General features: G+C 34.5%; 1 protein-coding gene across 1 annotated transcript in view; it reads left to right on the forward strand.

Annotated features, from left to right (window-relative positions):
* Positions 1–18,631, forward strand: part of RNASEH2B (ribonuclease H2 subunit B) — a 73,904-nt gene that overhangs the window by 14,756 nt on the left and 40,517 nt on the right. The window contains exons 2-3 of the mRNA XM_049778829.1: positions 10,632–10,700; positions 12,749–12,856. Of these exons, the coding sequence (XP_049634786.1) occupies positions 10,632–10,700; positions 12,749–12,856 (177 nt within the window). The remainder of the gene's footprint in view (positions 1–10,631; positions 10,701–12,748; positions 12,857–18,631) is intronic.

The raw sequence follows: 18,631 nt of genomic DNA on the forward strand, positions 1-18,631 counted from the left end.
AAAGGAGACTACTTAGGTACAAGAGTTGCACAATATTATCAATTGACTTATTAGAAATCAGGATGCCAGAAATTAGTGAGTGGGATGTCTTGCAGCTAGAATTTTATTTTATGTTTGAAAAACATGTATTCTTCATAACCAAGGAAGAAACTAGGGCACTCCCACATAATGAAAAACTGAAAATTTATTATCAGTTTTCAAGCTGGTATTAATCTGAATTATACTATTTTAAGTGAAGATAATTATTGTAACTCCCAGCACAAACCATTCAAAAGAACCTCCTACAATGTAGAAAAAGAAGTGTCAAGGGAATTAAAATGGAAAACTAGAAAATATCTACTTTTTTCTTTTTTCATCTGGCAGTACTCAAGGGCTTACTTCTGCTTCTGCTTAGGGATCATTCTGGGTAGGACTTGAGATACCATATGTGATGCTGGGATTAAACCTGTGCCAGCCATATCATTAAGGCCTGAAAATATATACTTATAAAAGATGAAGACAGTAATAGAGAAGTAGAACTAAAACATTTTGACATTTAAAAAAGGCAGTTAAATGACAGACATAAATACTGCCTTATCAAACATTATCAATAAATGCATTAGACATTTATATCTAATTAAAATAAAAATAATTAAGAGGGGAAACCATAATATAACTATTTACTGTGTACAATATACATACTTTATATCCAAAGACATAAATATATTCAAAATGAAAAGATTGAAAAGATAACATATGAAAAGTGGCCAAAGTAACTGTAACTATCCTGTCAGATAAAACAGATTTGAAGACCAAAATGTATTTTAGTCAATTACCAAGAAGATTATAGCAGTGATGTGTTCATTTAGCAGCAGAATTCTAAAATATTTGAACCCTAAACAGAAGTTGAAGAGAAATTTTGACAATTGAACAGTAGTAGGGTTAGATTTTTAAATAACTTTAGTTTTTTTTTAATTAATAAGTTTTATTGTGACCAAAGTGGATTACAAATCATTCACAGTAGTACTTTAGGTACATAATGACATTGAATCTGGGGCATTCCCACCACCAATGTTGTCCTCCCTCCATCCCTGTTCTCAGCATGCATCCCATATCGCCCCTCCTTTGCCCTCCGGGCTGCTAGTATAAGTGGTTCCTTCTGTGTCTAGCTTGTTGTAGATTGGGTATTGATTCTGTTGTAGTTTTGGCTTTGGGTTTGGTGTTTAAGTCTGATCATTTTTTTTATTTCTACTCAATGTTCATACAACTGTTTGGTTTTGATGCCCTCTATTATTTCCCTCTTAATTTGTGAGGCAGAACAAGATGGTTCAAGTTATGTGGTTCTGTTTGAAGGTAAGAAGAAAAGAAAAAGAAAAGAGGGGAGCAAAAATTCACACAAGCCAAAAACAGGAGGAGTCCTAGAGACTATAAAAATCAATTTAAGAAAAGAAAAGGAAAACATAAAAATAATCTAAAAAATATCAACCCCCTCGAAAAAACAAAACAAAAACAAAATAAAAACAAACAAACAAAAAAAAAACCCTGAAAAACACCACAGCAATAAAGACAAAAACCAAACACTAACCACAGTCTGGAAATAAAGACTAATCAAAGCACAGGGGAAAAAAAGGTAAAGAAAAGAAAAAAATCACGCAACAACAATTAAAAAGATTTTTTTTTATTTAATTTGTATTTTTTTTTTTTGCATAGGCACAGTAAAAATTGGGGAGATTAGAAAGGGAATTCCTCTGGTCTAAGAGATACAGGGTTTCTCCACCCTTGAAGTATACTGTCATGGGTATAATTACAGGCTTCGTACATGCTCTTTTACTCTCCCCTAGGTCCTTTTGTGATGTTTAGAAGTTTTCCACAACTTTACTTTTAATAATGAGTAAAACTAAGAATATCATCAAGAAAAAAATAACTTGACTAACAACAATAAATCAATTAAACCCAACAAACAACTACTCAGCAACAATGGAATGCACTTTCTTTTCAAGTTAACATGAAACACTGTCCAGAGCAGAGCATATTCTAGATGTTAAAACAAGCTTTAGTACATTGTAAAGGTCTAAAAGTAAACTATACAAAAATAAGTAAGGCATAATAAAGGCAATGAGAGGACATATAAGAAATCATAAGTTCATGGTAAATAAAATAGCAACACACTCCTAAATAATCCGTGGGTAAGAGAAGAATGACAAAGGAAACTAGAAAGCATTTTGAAATTAATGAAAATATAACAATTTATTGAATACATATGGTATATTGATAAAACAGTATTAAATATTTATGTTAATATTTAGCAAACATTGCACTAATGCTGATTTTATTTTATACAAATTATTTTATTTAAAGACATGTATCATATAGTTGACCTAGTTGATCATAATATATTTGTTTCTGAATAGTGGGAGCTAAATTATTAAAAAGAATAGAGAGAAGGGCTAGAGAGCTGGCACAGTGGTAAGGCATTTGCTTTGCACGCAGCTGACCTAGGACGGAACACAATTCCATCCCCCAGCATCTCATTTGGTCCCCCAAGCCAGGAGCGATTTCTGAGCTCATAGCCAGGAGTAACCTCTGAGCATCACCAGGTGTGGCCCCCACAAAAAAAGAAAAGGAATAGAGAGAATAGAGTGAGTCTATGAAGTTGGCCAAATACAGACATGGTGATTGCATTTATGTATATACCTTTTTTAAAAAGGAGAGAAAATATCAAATTATAACCAAACCTTTCACCTAAGAAACTAGAAAAATAAGAGCAAACTAAATCCAAAGCATGTCTAAGAAATAAGATCATAGCATAAATAAGTAAGAGAATAGAAAATCAACAGAAAAATCAGTTGGCGACCCAATGTAGCCCTTTTAAAAAAGAAAAACAAAACTGGGAAATCTTTAGCTAAACACACCAAGAAAGACGTGAGAAAAATAAGTTTACTAAAATGCAGGAAAGATGGGTCATTGCTCCTATTTTATGACAACAAAAGATAATTTAGATAAAATAGACAAATTCCTTGAAAGTCAAGAACTACTAAAGCTGGCTCAAGAAGGAATAGTTGATCTAAATATTAGTAATATTTAATATTTACTAGTATATTAATATTATATATTATTAATAACTATTTAATATATAGTTGATCTAAATATAAACAAGTAGAGATATTGCTATTAGTAAGTTAAAATAACTTCATTTAAAAGTGATGGTCACATGATGGAAGAACACTGGCTCTGGTGGTGGGTACGAAATTGTAAAATTGTCTGCATGAAATTTCTGTTGTTAACAGTATTGTAAACTCTGCACATTGGTTAAAAATTGCTGGGGTAAGGGTAGGGAACCCTACTCCTAAATAGCTGCATGGGTGAATTCTCCAAGTATTGGACAATTTAATACCAATAATTTACATATTTCCCAAATGATGCAAAAAGAGAATATTTTCTAATTTATTCAATTAGATTACTAGTTTCTTCATACCAAAACTAGAAAAAGACTTCCTAAGAAAACTGTAGATCATTACCCCTGTGATCATAGTCAGAATTTCAAGATTCGTAATAAATGAAGCCCAGGAATATATAAACAGGTCAGACACAATATCTAATGGTATTTACCTTAGGTGTGAAGGCATATTCAGTATATCAAAGTCAATCAATGTAATGTGCCATTTAAATAAAATAAATATCAGCTATTATATAAGTATCTCAATAACATACAAAAAGTATTTGAGAAAATCGAGCATTCTTTGATGATAAAATACAGTATACACATTTAGGAATAGAGAACTTTCTCAGGTTATAAAGTGTGTGAAATGACTTTACATGTTGAGGTTATTTGGGATGTGTATGGTTAAATAAAATATATTATTAAAGTATATTTTACCTTTTTTGATGTGGCTGCTGAAATTTTTTTATTACCTATGTGGCTTACATTTGTAAAATGCATTTTACTTTTGTTGGATAGTGTAGTTCTAAAACCAGGGATATCAAGACCCTGACAGGTCTATTCCCTGAGCTACAAGAACTGGGTGGAAGAGGATGATACTTGGAAATTGAGGGACTGGGGTGTAAAAGTAGACAGAAAGATTGATTACAATCTTTCCATATGATAAGTGGTTTTGTTTTATTCATAATTTTAACTTCAGTGCCTAGGAAAGTAAACTAGTAACAGAAAATTGGTAATAGAAAGACAAGATTGAAGCAGAGTGGTGTTTATTGCTAAATGTTTAGTTATTTGGCAGCCGGTATTTGCTGATTCCTGCTGTGGATTTATGGGGCTTAGTGAATTAGAAGGCAAGTTAGTGAGGATTGACATGCACCTGATAGTCATCCAACCCTAAGAAAAGTTGTTCAAGAATCTGCAGGGAACCAAGAGGCAAGTAGAGTTTGACATTTGACAAAGTGTTTTTTTAAAACTGCAAGGAATCTTTACCTACTAATCCTTTTTTTACGTTTAGGGGTTATCAGCATATTTGAAATCTCCATGTAATATAAAAAATCCTTAATGTTGAGTATTGGCACCTACTGCAAAATTTTAAATGTACATCAAATAAAACCCACTTGTGGTCTGGATGTGGCCTGGCTGAGGAGGTAAACTACAGATTTAGCTGGTTTAATGAATATGTTATTTCTTTTACTAAGGCTATCAGAGCAGACATTTAACCTAGGTGAAAAGCTCAAAGGGTTGTGCTCATGTTTTGCTTGCAGGAGCAAGCAAAGATTTAAAAAAATCTAGCAAGTTTGTTGAAAGAAAAAAAAAAGACTTTTGTATTCTTTTAGTGATTGTACCATTCGAAAGCTACAGTGTGTGTGCGTGTGTATTTGATTTAGTGTCCATTTAATGGAACATCCAAAAGCTTTGATGGGTAAGGACTGGGAAAATTTATTTTAAATCAAAACTAATAATTGATATATAAATGAAGTGAGCAGGAGAGGTTAATTTTGACAATGCACTGTATAGTTAGAAAGGCAAAACAGTGCAGGTAGAACATTCATTTAGAATTCTATGTGGAAAGATCCCATACAACCCCAAATTTTTTAACTAATGAGAAAAAAAGATCAATTTTCCCCTACTAAATAGGCTTCCATGTTATCTGTGCTGTGGTCTATCAGCATATTTTTGAGAACCCTGGCATTTGCAGCAAAATATATTAATGTCAGTATTTGTACTTAATAATTACCTTTTTTCTCTTGAAATTTTAGACTATTGCAGATCCCCTGGACTTACTGCTCTTGTGGGAAAAACAGAAACACTATGTCCCTTGTATAGTTACTAAGATATATATCCTTTAGACTTTGGGTCTTTGTTAATTTTAATAATTTACATTCTAGAGAAATAGGGAAACTAAAGAACTGGCAAGAAATGCTGAAACCAGTTTTCTGTTTGAAATAAAGGAAACAACTAAACAAACAAACAAACAAAAATCAATAGCAGTCCTCCCAGTTTGAGAGATGTGCTGTAGAACTGAAATAAACTAAAGAAACCTATGGCTGCGAATAGAAGTCACCTTTTCTATGCCTCGAGACAAAAAAAAGTAGGCTTGAAAAGTGAGAGTCAGCAAGAGGAAAAGCAGAGAAAACCACAACCTGTTTCAGTTTTTTAGGAAAAAAAATTTGAATAGTACTAAACTTCATTTTTATGAACAGCATAATGAAGAATGTTGGAAGATTTTTAAAATTGAATTTGCATGGTTCTATTCAGATAACATCAAAATGACAAAGAACTGAGGGGTGCTGCTAGGGGATGTAGAATGGGTTAGAGGTTTCTATCAGTTTTCATTCTGCACTGTGAAAGTTAGTTGCGGGGGGCAAACATGTAGGATTATTTATTCCTCTTACTCCTTCCATCAGTACAGCATGAGCATTGTTAGACCTGGCAGTATTCTTTGTTTGATATTGACCAAGCTGTTTCATTTGTTTAAAATTAAAGTAGTTTTAATTTAAAGAAATTTACTTAGAGAAATGTGAAAGAAGATAAATAGAGAAATATGAGGAAATAAAGGAATGTATTTCAAGAGAACCCTGGCTTCTCCAGAGAATAAAAGCTCTATTTCACCTTAAAAAACAAAACAAACAAAAACCAGCAGCAACAACAAAACAGTAGTTCACATGCCAAGCATGTTCTTTAATCTACTTGTGAGTAGATTTTTACGTTTTAATCTACTTGTGAGTTCATGTTTACAGTATGTTTCTTTTCAGCAGCACATCATTTTGTCTTACTATTTTAGCCAGCCTGACAATTTCTGCCTTTAATTGAGGTGTACAGACAATTTATGTTGGATATGATTTTTGATGTGATTAGCTTGGAGTCAGTCAGTTTGCTGCTCCTTGTTTTCTGTTTGTCTCATCTGTTCTTGGTATCACTTTTACTTCCTTTCTGCCTTCTTTTGGATCAGGTTTTTTTTTTTTTTTATGATTCTATTTCATATCCTTTGTTCTTTTATTAGCATCAGTATTTTTGTTTTGTAATTTTAATGATTTTTTTTTACAAAAAAATTATTTTTATTTATTTTCTGGTTTCTGGGTCACACCCGGCAGTGCTCTGGCTCTATGCTCAGAAATCGCTCCGGGGGGTGGGGGGGCAGGGAGAAAATAAAAAGAAAGAAAAAAGAAATTGTTCCTGGCAGGCACAGGGGACCATATGAGATGCCAGGATTTGAACCACTGTTCTTCTGCATGCAAGACAAATGCCTTACCTCCATGCTATCTCTCTGACCCCTTTACAAAATTTAATTTAAAAATACATGACACATTTAAATGGTTACCTCCTATTTCAAATGAGAGCAGATAGTATACCTCTTCATATCTAGCGCAGGAATCTGATAGTAATAGGCATCTTTCTCTCCCCTCCAGACTTTTGTTTTGAATTTCATGTAATTTATTTATACATGTTATAAATCCCAGGGTTATTTTGTAAATCAATAATTTTATAAAATATTTTAATAATTAAAAGTTTTTTAAACCTCTGCAGTTACCGTTACCAGTGTTTTTCATTCCATTGTTTAGAATCATATTTTCATCTGGTATTATATTCCTTCTGCCAAAAGGACTTCCTTTAACATTCCGTATAGTGTGAGTCTGTTGGTGATTATTCCTTTCAGCTCTTGTATGTCTACAAAGTCTATTGCTTTCAATTTTTTAGCATATTTTCTTTGGGCTCATCATATTTTATTTTAATACTTTAAAGATGTTTTTCCTTTGTCTTCAGGCTTACATTTCCAACAAGAAATTTGTTGTCATGTTAAGCTTTGCTTCTCTGTATATGGTGTTTGTTTTTTCCTCTTCTGTCTGCTTTTAGATTTTCTCTTTATTGCTGATTTGAACTATTAATTTTGATGTATAGCTTTATTTCTTGTTTCTTATAGTTTTGTTTTTGTTATATTTTGAGTTTATTAAACTTTCTTGGATGAATTTCATCAAATTTGATGAATTGATTTCATCAAATTTGAAAGTATTCAGCAATGCTTTCTTTAAATATTTTTTATTCTCTACCTCATTTTTAGAAATTCCAATTGGGTGTATATTATTACTTGAAGCTGCTCTATAATTCATTTACACTATAGTATTTATTCTCTATTTTCATCTTATATAGTTTTCATTGGTGTGTTTGAACTTTATTAATATTTTTATGCCATTTATCTCATCTAGTGTATTTTCATCGCTATTTCAGTCTTTAAAAAGAAAATATTCTGTATTTTTACCTTACTTTACATAAGAAATAGTTTTAATGTCTTTGTCTATCCCATTATTTGTGTTTATTATTCGTACCCTTATGTTATCAGTTATTTAATTTTCTCACCATGCACTTTTTGAAATTTTTGAAATGTTTAGTGATACTTGATTAGATGTCAGACATTGCAAAATTTACTTTCTTTTTTTCAAGTGATAGAGTCCTACATGTAACCTGAATTTTATCTTTTATTATGAGAAATAATTATTTAGGTTCTTAAAGACAGTTTAACCTATTTAAAAGATACTTTTTTTAATTTTAATTTTTATGTTGCACCCAGATGTAATAGGAGTCTTACAAACTCACTGCTCAGAAGACCATTCAATGTTTAGCATCAGAACCAGGGCTGCCACATTGCAAAACGTGTGCACTGGCTCTCAGAGCTTGTCTACCTATCCCAACCTAAAATAATATTTTGTGGCCCAGAAAAGAATGTATATCTAGAGTCCTGGTTAATAGTTTGTGGCTATTGATGTATGTCACTTTGAATTCTCTATCTAGTGACCTCTGAATTATAAGGTTTCCAATCTGTTCAGATCTTTTTTCCTGACCCCTAGATAGTTTCAATTTTTTTTTCTTACTGCTGCATGCTGAATGCTCCAACAGTGCCTTTGTAAATCTCTTGGATTCTTCTCTCTTAACATCTCTTTCCTTTCTTGTATGCAGATCTAGAGACTCTAGCCATATCTTCAAAACACTCAGCTTCTCTTCAACTTAAGGCATCCACCTAACTTCCCCTGGCTCTCCTGTTCTATGCCTTGCTCTGGAAATTTCCAATTTAGTAAAAATGAGGCAGTCTCAGTGCTCACTACACCTGTTTTTATTGACCATGTCTTGTACAGGTTAATGTCCACTTCTTGAAAAATAATCATTTTATTTTTGCATTTTTTCTGTTTGTATCAGGTGGGAGGGTAATTGAGTTCCTGGTACTCTATTTGTTTACAAGAAGGAGTTTTTTAATTAGAGGGTTTTTTTTTCCTTCATAGTATTATTATCTCTTATTTTTAATGATGGTATTTTAATCAGTGATGAGAACACTACTTTCTAATTGTACTTTCTATATTCAAGTGTATGAAAATCTGAAGTTGTGTAAAAGGAATGAAAAAGAGAAACAAATAGAAACTCCTTTTCTTTCCATGAAGGTCTTAGTTAGATTTTAATAGGATTTATCTACTTCCTTATGAGATTGCTGTTAGGAGCACTTCCCTTTAAAGCAGCAGTTCTCAATCTGGGACTAAATGCTTCCTCAAGCCTCCAGGAAATTCTAAACAGCACAGGTGAAAATTGTATAAATGCGTCACAGCATAAGATTAAGGGCTAACTCATAGGGCAGGATGCCCACTGGAATGAAATAGAGGGGATCCCTGGTTTGAAAAAGCTAGAAAAACACTGCTTTAAGTAAGATCTATTAATGTGCACATTAATACATTTTGAGTATGCTGTTAAAAATAAGATTGTTATAAGTCTTTGTGTTTTAATCTACATGATTTAAATGAAATATAGAGGAAACATTATAAAGGACCATAACTAGTTTTACATTAAAATGTATATTGATATAATAATTAAAATAACAAAGTATCAAAAAATAGCAAAGTACCAATGCTAATAAAAACTGAGATTAGTGCATGAGAATAAAATGCCCAGACATGTTCGTTATATTTTATGTATTTGGACAAAATACCTAATTTTTACTGGAAGATTATTCAACAGATGGTATTGCTACAACTGGACTACTCCTTTGAGAAAGAAATTAAAAGTGTATCTCCTTTCTCTAACATGATTAGATATATTCCAGGTAGATTAAGGGTGTGATCTAAAGGTTTTCGAAGAAACTACAGCAGATCACATCAGATGATTCCTCTACATAAGGCATAAAGGGTGTAATTATAAACATAAAATATCAATATGACTCAAGAAAGATTTTATATCTTTCTTATGATAAAAAAAGATAGTTGAGAAACTTACCCTACTTGGAAAAATGGATAGAGGATATGCTTAGTTAATCACAACCAAGGGCACCCCAGTTGTTTTAAAATTAGTTTTAAAATGTGCTACTTCATAGTACATTAGATAACACATAATAGTATTAGTAATAAGAACTTTAGTATTAAGAGTTTTAATTTAGGGGCCGGAAAGATAGCACAGCGGTAGGGTGTTTTCCTTGCATGCAGCTGACACAGAATGGACAGTAGTTCTATTCCTAACATCACATATGGCTCCCTTAGCTGCCAGGAGCAATTTCTGAGTGCAGAGCCAGGAGTGACCCCTCAGTGTCTCTGGGTGTCACCCTTCCAAAAAAATAAAGAAAGAAAAACTTTATTTATTCTGTTTCCATTTAATCTCATCTTTTACAGATGAGGTCAATTTATCCATTGGTACACAGGTATTTATGCACTTTTCATTCTACAAATGTCCAAGTGGGCAACATGACCAAGGGGACAAAATTAGTAAGAGGTTGTTGAGTCAAGGTTTTACCCAGAACATCTAACTATTAGAGTCCTGCTCCTCCTAACTTCTCAAAGAATTAAAACCTTAAAATTCTACTGCAACTTACATGGAAATTAGCTGTATGCTAGTTACATATCCTGTAAGTATTAGAATTTTGCTTGAAATTTTTAGAATAAAAATAATATAAAAGCAGACAGTAAAATAGACCATAGATAGGGTAAAGTCATAGATGGGGTAAAGTCAGATGCCTGCAGTATGGCAGACTCCAGTTTGCCCAAGCGGCCTGAGCAGTACCTCATCTTTGGACCCTCATATAAATCACAGGTTCAATTAGCTGGTTACCAAGAAACCCAGGGTCTTCTGAGCATCACTAGGGAAAGTCCCATTGCGCACGCACACATGTGCGATAAAAGAAAGGTGAAATGCATAAAATGCTAAAGCAGATGTCTTTTCATTTTAAAAACTCATCATTTTCTTTCAGAATATTTGAAAAATGCTTCTAAGATGAAAAATGGACTTATGTTCGTAAAATTGGTTAACCCCTGTTCAGGTAAGTTCTTAACCTCACTCTTTTTCTCCAGTAATGATAAATTTAAGGTGGTTGTTTTTTTCTTACTGATTATGAGTTAAAGGGAAATATACTTATTTGCCTTTATATGTTTTTTTTTTCCTTCCCAAATGCCTTTTAAAGGAAAGACAGCATTTCAGGATGACAAAGGCAAGCAGATGACATTCCTAGGCTTCACCAAATTCATTTAAAGTAAACATTTGTATATCTTCTTAGAATTTTAATCCATAGAACTGTTCATTCATCGAAATTTTGGCAAAACAAAAAAGTAGCATGTTTGATTTCTCTCTGAAAACATTAATTTTCTTTGACTTTCAATAAGCCAACTTTTCTTAGAGTAGTTATACAACATTAGCCTCCTTTTATATTCATTTTGTGCTGTAAAGTAAAACAGTCAAAGTTTTTTGTTTCTTATTTTTTAAGGGAGGTTTTACTTGACATGCCAAGATTTTGAGTAGTTTCATTTTTAGCTGTACACTCCTTGTTCTGACCAAAAAGGTATTATGTTTTTGCCATCAAGAGATAATTTTTCTTTATTAATTTAAAAATATTATGTATTGAAGAGTACATATTTTGTTAGGACTGATTTTATTTAATTTAAACTTTGTGACTTTTAAAGGAAAAGTGAAGTTCTCCTTTTTCTTCTAATCTTCAGGGGAAAAAAATAAAAATAGACTATAACCAGATACTACTAATGCTGGTGATACTATTTTATCTCTATGGGGACTGTTATTACATTAATTCATTTTATAAATTTTATTTTATCAGATATTAATTTTGTAAACGTATACATTGATACACAATAATTAGCAAGTTAGAGTAGTCTCTGGGCAACTATAATAATAGTGAAAACAAGAGAAAGCCAAAGTTTCTACCTTATGTTTAAGTAGTACAAAAGATGTTAAGTAGTACAAAAGATGTTTAAGTAGTACAAAAGAGAAAAGAATTCTGACTTCCTCATTCTCATTTGTTTATCATGAACTTAATTGTTACTGAACCTCTGTATTATTTGCAACTCTTAATTAAGACTGATGTTAAGGTGAAGAATCTTTTTTCAAGAGAATCTTTAGAAGCTGTAAAAGCCTAAAATGTATAACCCCCTCCAAAAAAATGGTAATAACATCTACTTGCAATGCATATTTTATCAAAATGTTTAGATAGCAGAACAAATTTTTTTTGTATATTTGTTTCATTGACTTGGTAAAAACATGAACTTACATATATCTGTGTCCTTACTATGCACCTTTTAGAATTTTGCAGGATTCTGTAGTTTTATTCCAAGCAGAAGCCTGTGAGATGACTTAAGTATTATTCCCATTTTATACATGGGAAAACAGAGGTACACACACAAAAGTGCCTCAAGGGCACATGCTCAGTATTTGGTGGAGATAGGGTCAGATTCCAGGCCTTTGGTTGCTCTTTGCTTAGAAAAATTTTTCATACTTTGAGGAAATAAATCCAACAAGTGTACAAAGTCTGCACCTACTTTTAGCCTTTTCTTATTTTATGTTTAAGGAAGCATAAAACATATCCCCATTTAGTGGGATTTGCTCCTTATTCCGAGGACTGTGACTATTGCGGGATTCTTGTCTTTCTCATTGATAGCTGCCTTCGTTTTTGTGTGTAAACTCAGGTACTAGTATGGGCCCAGAGTACCCAGGCAACAAGAACCCACTGGCTTACTCAGTTTCTCAGCCTGAATTTTTAGGTTGGACAGTTTTTGTAAGAATGAGTTTTCCTTCCTAATCTGATGGAGGATTCGATGAAAGACTTTGTAGCAGTTAAGATAAATGACTTGCACTTTTTTATTTATTGGTTTAAGTTCAGTGAGGATTATAAAGATAGAAAGCAAGCATCTGTATATAATAGCTATAAGCTTTCTTGGGAGTTGGTTTGTGTAGAATATATGTATGTATGTTTATGTTCATATTAAGAACATTCCTTGGAACTATGGAATAGTCTTTTGAGGGTTTTTGTTTTTGTTTAATTTGTGTGAGAACTTCCAAATAAAAAACAGATTTTTTTAACAGGGGAAGGAGCCATTTACTTGTTCAATATGTGTCTGCAGCAGCTGTTTGAAATAAAGGTTTTCAAGGAAAAACACCATTCTTGGTTTATAAATCAGTCAGTTCAATCAGGTAAGTGACTAGTGTATATATCTCCATTAACTAAACACATACTCTGACTTATCCATCCTTCACGCATGGTGTTTTAGGTCTGTCTATCTGGTTTGGAGACTGGTCATGGTTTAGCCTTTCTTGGCAAGAGAGCAGAATTTCATAAGGAGAAAGACTTGCACAAGTCTAGAGAAATACCTGTGTGCCTTGAATGGTGTAATTTAAACTGGAAACTGATTTGTTTCCTAAAGTACTGAAAGTCTCAGCACGAGACCTTTGTGCCACAGTACACATTATGTTGACCAGAAACTCTTCACTCTTCCGTTAAACCAGATTTGAGGCACTCAAGTTTTTACATCTTACTCCTTGAACGTGTATGCTACTATAGCTTCTAAAAGAAGGTGCAACAGATTTTTTTCTTTTTTTAATATAATTTTTATTTAAATCATAGTGGCTTACATATCATTGACAATAATATTTTAGGTGCATATTAACATAAAATCAGGGGAATTCCTATCACCGAATTGTCCTCCCTCCACCTCCGTTCTCGTCCTACTTCCCATATCCTCCTCCCTCACCCCCGGGGCTGCTAGAATAAGTGGTCCCCTCTGTGTCTAGCTTATTACTTAGTGGTCTTACACCTGTTTGGTCTTGGTGCCTCCTTTATTTCCCCCTCTAATTGGGAGGCGGGACTAGCTAGTTCAAGTTATGTGGTTTTGCTTGAAGAAAAGAAAAGTAATAAACTGGGGGGAAAAAATCAAATACGTCGAAAATGGGCGGGGTCCTTCTCTAGAGGCTCTCATCCTAGGTTTGAGAGATAAAGGGGAAAAAGAAGGTGAAACATCCCAACAGTACAAAAAGAAGTGTCGATTGAAATATCCAGTGAGCACTCATAATGAATAAAGATAAGCACCATATAAAAGCCGTGGTCTTGAGATTAAAAACAAACAAACAAACAAACAAACAAAAAAAAAAAAACATGGCAGAGCACATAAAGGAAAAAAAGAAAAGAAGAAAAATAATAAAATTTTTGATGCTTTATCATATAAATTACTGCTGCTTCCATTCACCTTTCTTTAGCATACACACCCATCTGGCAGCCCTGAGTTATTTTTAAAATATACCTTTAATCTAGAAGCAATGTTTATTCGGGAGGAAACAGGATTCCACGTGCTGTTCTGATCCAAGGCAGAAGTGGGGCAGTTCTACATCTCCTCTGTCCTCTTTCTCATTGTTCTCATTATTTCTAGAGAGCAATAACTTTTTCTGAGCCCTCTACTTTCAGTTGACTTTCTGTGTATGTTGCCTTTCTTCTAAAATTTTAGAGGGTGTTTTGTTTTGTTTTTGGTAGACGATAGGTTTCATACAATTCCAGTTGCTTAAAATACAGTTATTGTCTTTGTTTTGCCTGATAGTATTTTTTTATGATTATTGCTATGCTTAACTTGAATTTATTACATTTGTAATTGTAATCAGCTGTAGTACTATCCATTGGCAGTGATTGATCATCTCTCCTGGATTGAGTTAATGTCTGCATTTTGTTGTTGTTCTTATTTTTATAAGCAGTTCACAACAATGGTGCCTATTTTTTTTATCGTTGTCATTTGTTTGTTTGGGGGCCACACCCAGCAAACGCTCAGAGGTTATTCCTGGCAGGCTTGGGCAACCATATAGGATCCTGGGGATTGAAATGGGGTTAACATGGTGCAAGGCAAATGCCTTACCAGCTGTGTTATCCCTCTGTCCCCTCATCAATGTCTTTCTTAAACTTAACCAAAAACAGTAGATACATTTGTGTGTGTGGTTTTCGTTTTGAGTCACACCTAACTGCTCAAGATTTACTCCTGACTCTGCACTCAGGAATTACTCTTAATGGCTTCAAGGGACTATATGGGATTCCAGGGAATGAAACTGGGTCTGTCATGTGCAAAGCAAAATACTCTACCCATTGTACTATTCATTCTGGCACCAAACAGTAGTATGTCTAAAAACTTGTTCCTAATTTCTGAGTATAGTGGATATCTCATATATAATAACCTTAGAGTTCTAGCTTGTTTTCATAAGCTTCTCCTCTTTCAAAGCAGTATCTACCAGGGGTGGAGAGCTAGCTCAATGAGTTTAGCATATGCTTTGTATATAGGTGTTACTGTATCTTCAAGGAGGATACTGCATATATGTTAATGCATCTTTAAGGGATAATAAGACCCTTCTGTAATGGCCAGTGGACTGGGACAACACCCCCCTATAATGGTTAATTGACCTGTATAAAAGGAGAAGCCTGGCAGTTAGGGCGGGGAACCCAGGAATATATCAGAGGGGAGAGTCTTTGGGTCAGAGCCCAGTCCCCATAGCCAGCTGGGGCTAATACATAAGCAGTATCAGCCAGATGCACCTTGCTCCGCTTTCTCTTTCTCTTTCCCTGGGCATAAAATGTGGCAGTTTGGCCCTAGACTTCCAGGACCCTTTCTGATGGTCTCTCTTTCTCTTTCTCTCTCTTTCTCTCTCTGTCTCTCTCTCTCTCTCTCTCTCTCTCTCTCTCTCTCTCTCTCTCTCTCTCTCCCTCCTTCTCTCCCTCTCCTTCTCTCTCTCTCCTCTCTCATTTGATCTCTTTTTCTCTCAGGTTTGGTCTCTCGTTTGATCTCTCTCTTTTTCCTCTCTTCTCTTTTTATGTTTTGCTTTGCTACATTTAGGAAGTTCAGGTCTGATCACTGGCACCACAAGGTCAGAGCATTGCCAGGAGTAACCCCTAAGCACAGAACCAGAAATTGCCTCAATTTAAGGTTGAAATTTCATTTCTGTAAAGTAGTAGCTTATTCTTTTTTTTTTTAATGCATAATTTTTTTTTTATTTAAACACCTTGATTACATACATGATTGTGTTTGGGTTTCAGTCATAAAAGGAACACCACCCATCACCAGTGCAACATTCCCATCACCCAAGTCCCAAATCTCCCTCCTCCCCACCCAACCCCCGCCTGTATCCTTAACAGGCTCTACATTTCCCTCATACATTTTCAATATTAGGACAGTTCAAAATGTAGTTATTTCTCTAACTAAACTCATCACTCTTTGTGGTGAGCTTCCTGAGGTGAGCTGGAACTTCCAGCTCTTTTCTCTTTTGTGTCTGAAAATTATTATTACAAGGGTGTCTTTCATTTTTCTTAAAACCCATAGATGAGTGAGACCATTCTACGTTTTTCTCTCTCTCTCTGACTTATTTCACTCAGCATAATAGATTCCATGTACATCCATGTATAGGAAAATTTCATGACTTCATCTCTCCTGACAGCTGCATAATATTCCATTGTGTATATGTACCACAGTTTCTTTAGCCATTCGTCTGTTGAAGGGCATCTTGGTTGTTTCCAGAGTCTTGCTATGGTAAATAGAGCTGCAATGAATATAGGTGTAAGGAAGGGGTTTTTGTATTGTATTTTTGTGTTCCTAGGGTATACTCCTAGGAGTGGTATAGCTGGATCGTATGGGAGCTCGATTTCCAGTTTTTGGAGGAATCTCCATATCGCTTTCCATAAAGGTTGAACTAGACTGCATTCCCACCCACAGTGGATAAGAGTTCCTTTCTCTCCACATCCCCGCCAACACTGTTTATTCTCATTCTTTGTGATGTGTGCCATTCTCTGGGGTGTGAGGTGGTATCTCATCGTTGTTTTGATTTGCATCTCCCTGATGATTAGTGATGTGGAACATTTTTTCATGTGTCTTTTGGCCATGTGTATTTCTTCTTTGTCAAAGTGTCTATTCATTTCTTCTCCCCATTTTTTAATGGGGTTAGATGCTTTTTCTTGTAAAGTTCTGTCAGTGCCTTGTATATTTTGGAGATTAGCCCTTTATCTGATGGGTATTGGGTGAATAGTTTCTCCCACTCAGTGGGTGGCTCTTGTATCCTGGGCACTATTTCCTTTGAGGTGCAGAAGCTTTTCAGCTTAATATATTCCCATCTGTTAATCTCTGCTTTCACTTGCTTGGAGAGTGCAGTTTCCTCCTTGAAGATGCCTGTAATGTCCTGGAGTGTTTTGCCTATGTGCTGTTCTATATATCTTATGGTTTTGGGGCTGATATCGAGGTCTTTAATCCATTTGGATTTTACCTTTGTACATGATGTTAGCTGGGGGTCTAAGTTTAATTTTTTGCAAGTGGCTATCCAATTGTGCCAACACCACTTGTTGAAGAGGCTTTCCCTGCTCCATTTAGGATTTCCTGCTCCTTTATCAAAAATTAGATGGTTGTATCTCTGGGGAACATTTTCTGAGTATTCAAGCCTATTCCACTGATCTGAGGACCTATCCTTATTCCAATACCATGCTGTTTTGATAACTGTTGCTTTGTAGTACAGTTTAAAGTTGGGAAAAGTAATTCCTCCCATATTCTTTTTCCCAATGATTGCTTTAGCTAATCGAGGGTGTTTATTGTTCCAAATGAATTTCAAAAGTGTCTGATCCACTTCTTTGAAGAATGTCATGGGTATCTTTAGAGGGATGGCATTAAATCTGTATAATGCCTTGGGGAGTATTGACATTTTGATGATGTTAATCCTGCCAATCCATGAGCAGGGTATGCGTTTCCATTTCCGTGTGTCCTCTCTTATTTCTTGGAGCAGAGTTTTATAGTTTTCTTTGTATAGGTCCTTCACATATTTAGTCAAGTTGATTCCAAGATATTTGAGTTTGTGTGGCACTATTGTGAATGGGGTTGTTTTCTTAATGTCCATTTCATCCTTATTACTATTGGTATATAGAAAGGCCATTGATTTTTGTGTGTTAATTTTGTAGCCTGACACCTTGCTATATGAGTCTATTGTTTCTAGAAGCTTTTTGATAGAGTCTTTAGGGTTTTCTAAGTAGACTATCATGTCATCTGCAAACAGTGAGAGCTTGACTTCTTCCTTTCCTATCTGGATTCCCTTGATATCCTTTTCTTGCCTAATCGCTATAGCAAGTACTTCCAGTGCTATGTTGAATAGGAGTGGTTAGAGAGGACAGCCTTGTCTTGTGCCAGAATTTAGAGGGAAGGCTTTCAGTTTTTCTCCATTGAGGATAATATTTGCCACTGGCTTGTGGTAGATGGCCTTCACTATATTGAGAAAGGTTCCCTCCATTCCCATCTTGCTGAGAGTTTTGATCAAGAATGGGTGTTGGACCTTATCAAATGCTTTCTCTGCATCTATTGATATGATCATGTGGTTTTTATTTTTCTTGTTATTGATGTTGTGTATTATGTTGATAGATTTACGGATGTTAAACCAGCCTTGCATTCCTGGGATGAAACCTACTTGATCGTAGTGGATGATCTTCTTAACGAGGCATTGAATCCTATTTGCCAGGATTTTGTTGAGGATCTTTGCATCTGCATTCATCAGTGATATTGGTCTGTAATTTTCTTTTTTGGTAGCGTCTCTGTCTGGTTTAGGTATCAAGGTGATGTTGGCTTCATAAAAGCTATTTGGAAGTGTTTCTGTTTGTTCAATTTCATGAAAGAGTCTTGCCAAGATTGGCAGTAGTTCCTCTTGGAAAGTTTGATAGAATTCATTAGTGAATCCATCTGGACCTGGGCTTTTGTTTTTCGGCAGACATTTGATTACTGTTTTAATTTCATCAATGGTGATGGGGGTGTTTAGATATGCTACATCCTCTTCCTTCAACCGTGGAAGATTATAAGAGTCCAAGAATTTATCCATTTCTTCCAGGTTCTCATTTTTAGTGGCGTAGAGTTTTTCAAAGTAGTTTCTGATTACCCTTTGAATCTCTGTCATATCAGTAGTGATCTCTCCTTTTTTCAT

Source organism: Suncus etruscus, chromosome 8 (assembly GCF_024139225.1).
Source record: "Suncus etruscus isolate mSunEtr1 chromosome 8, mSunEtr1.pri.cur, whole genome shotgun sequence".
In the NCBI taxonomy this organism is placed as follows: Eukaryota; Metazoa; Chordata; class Mammalia; order Eulipotyphla; family Soricidae; genus Suncus; species Suncus etruscus.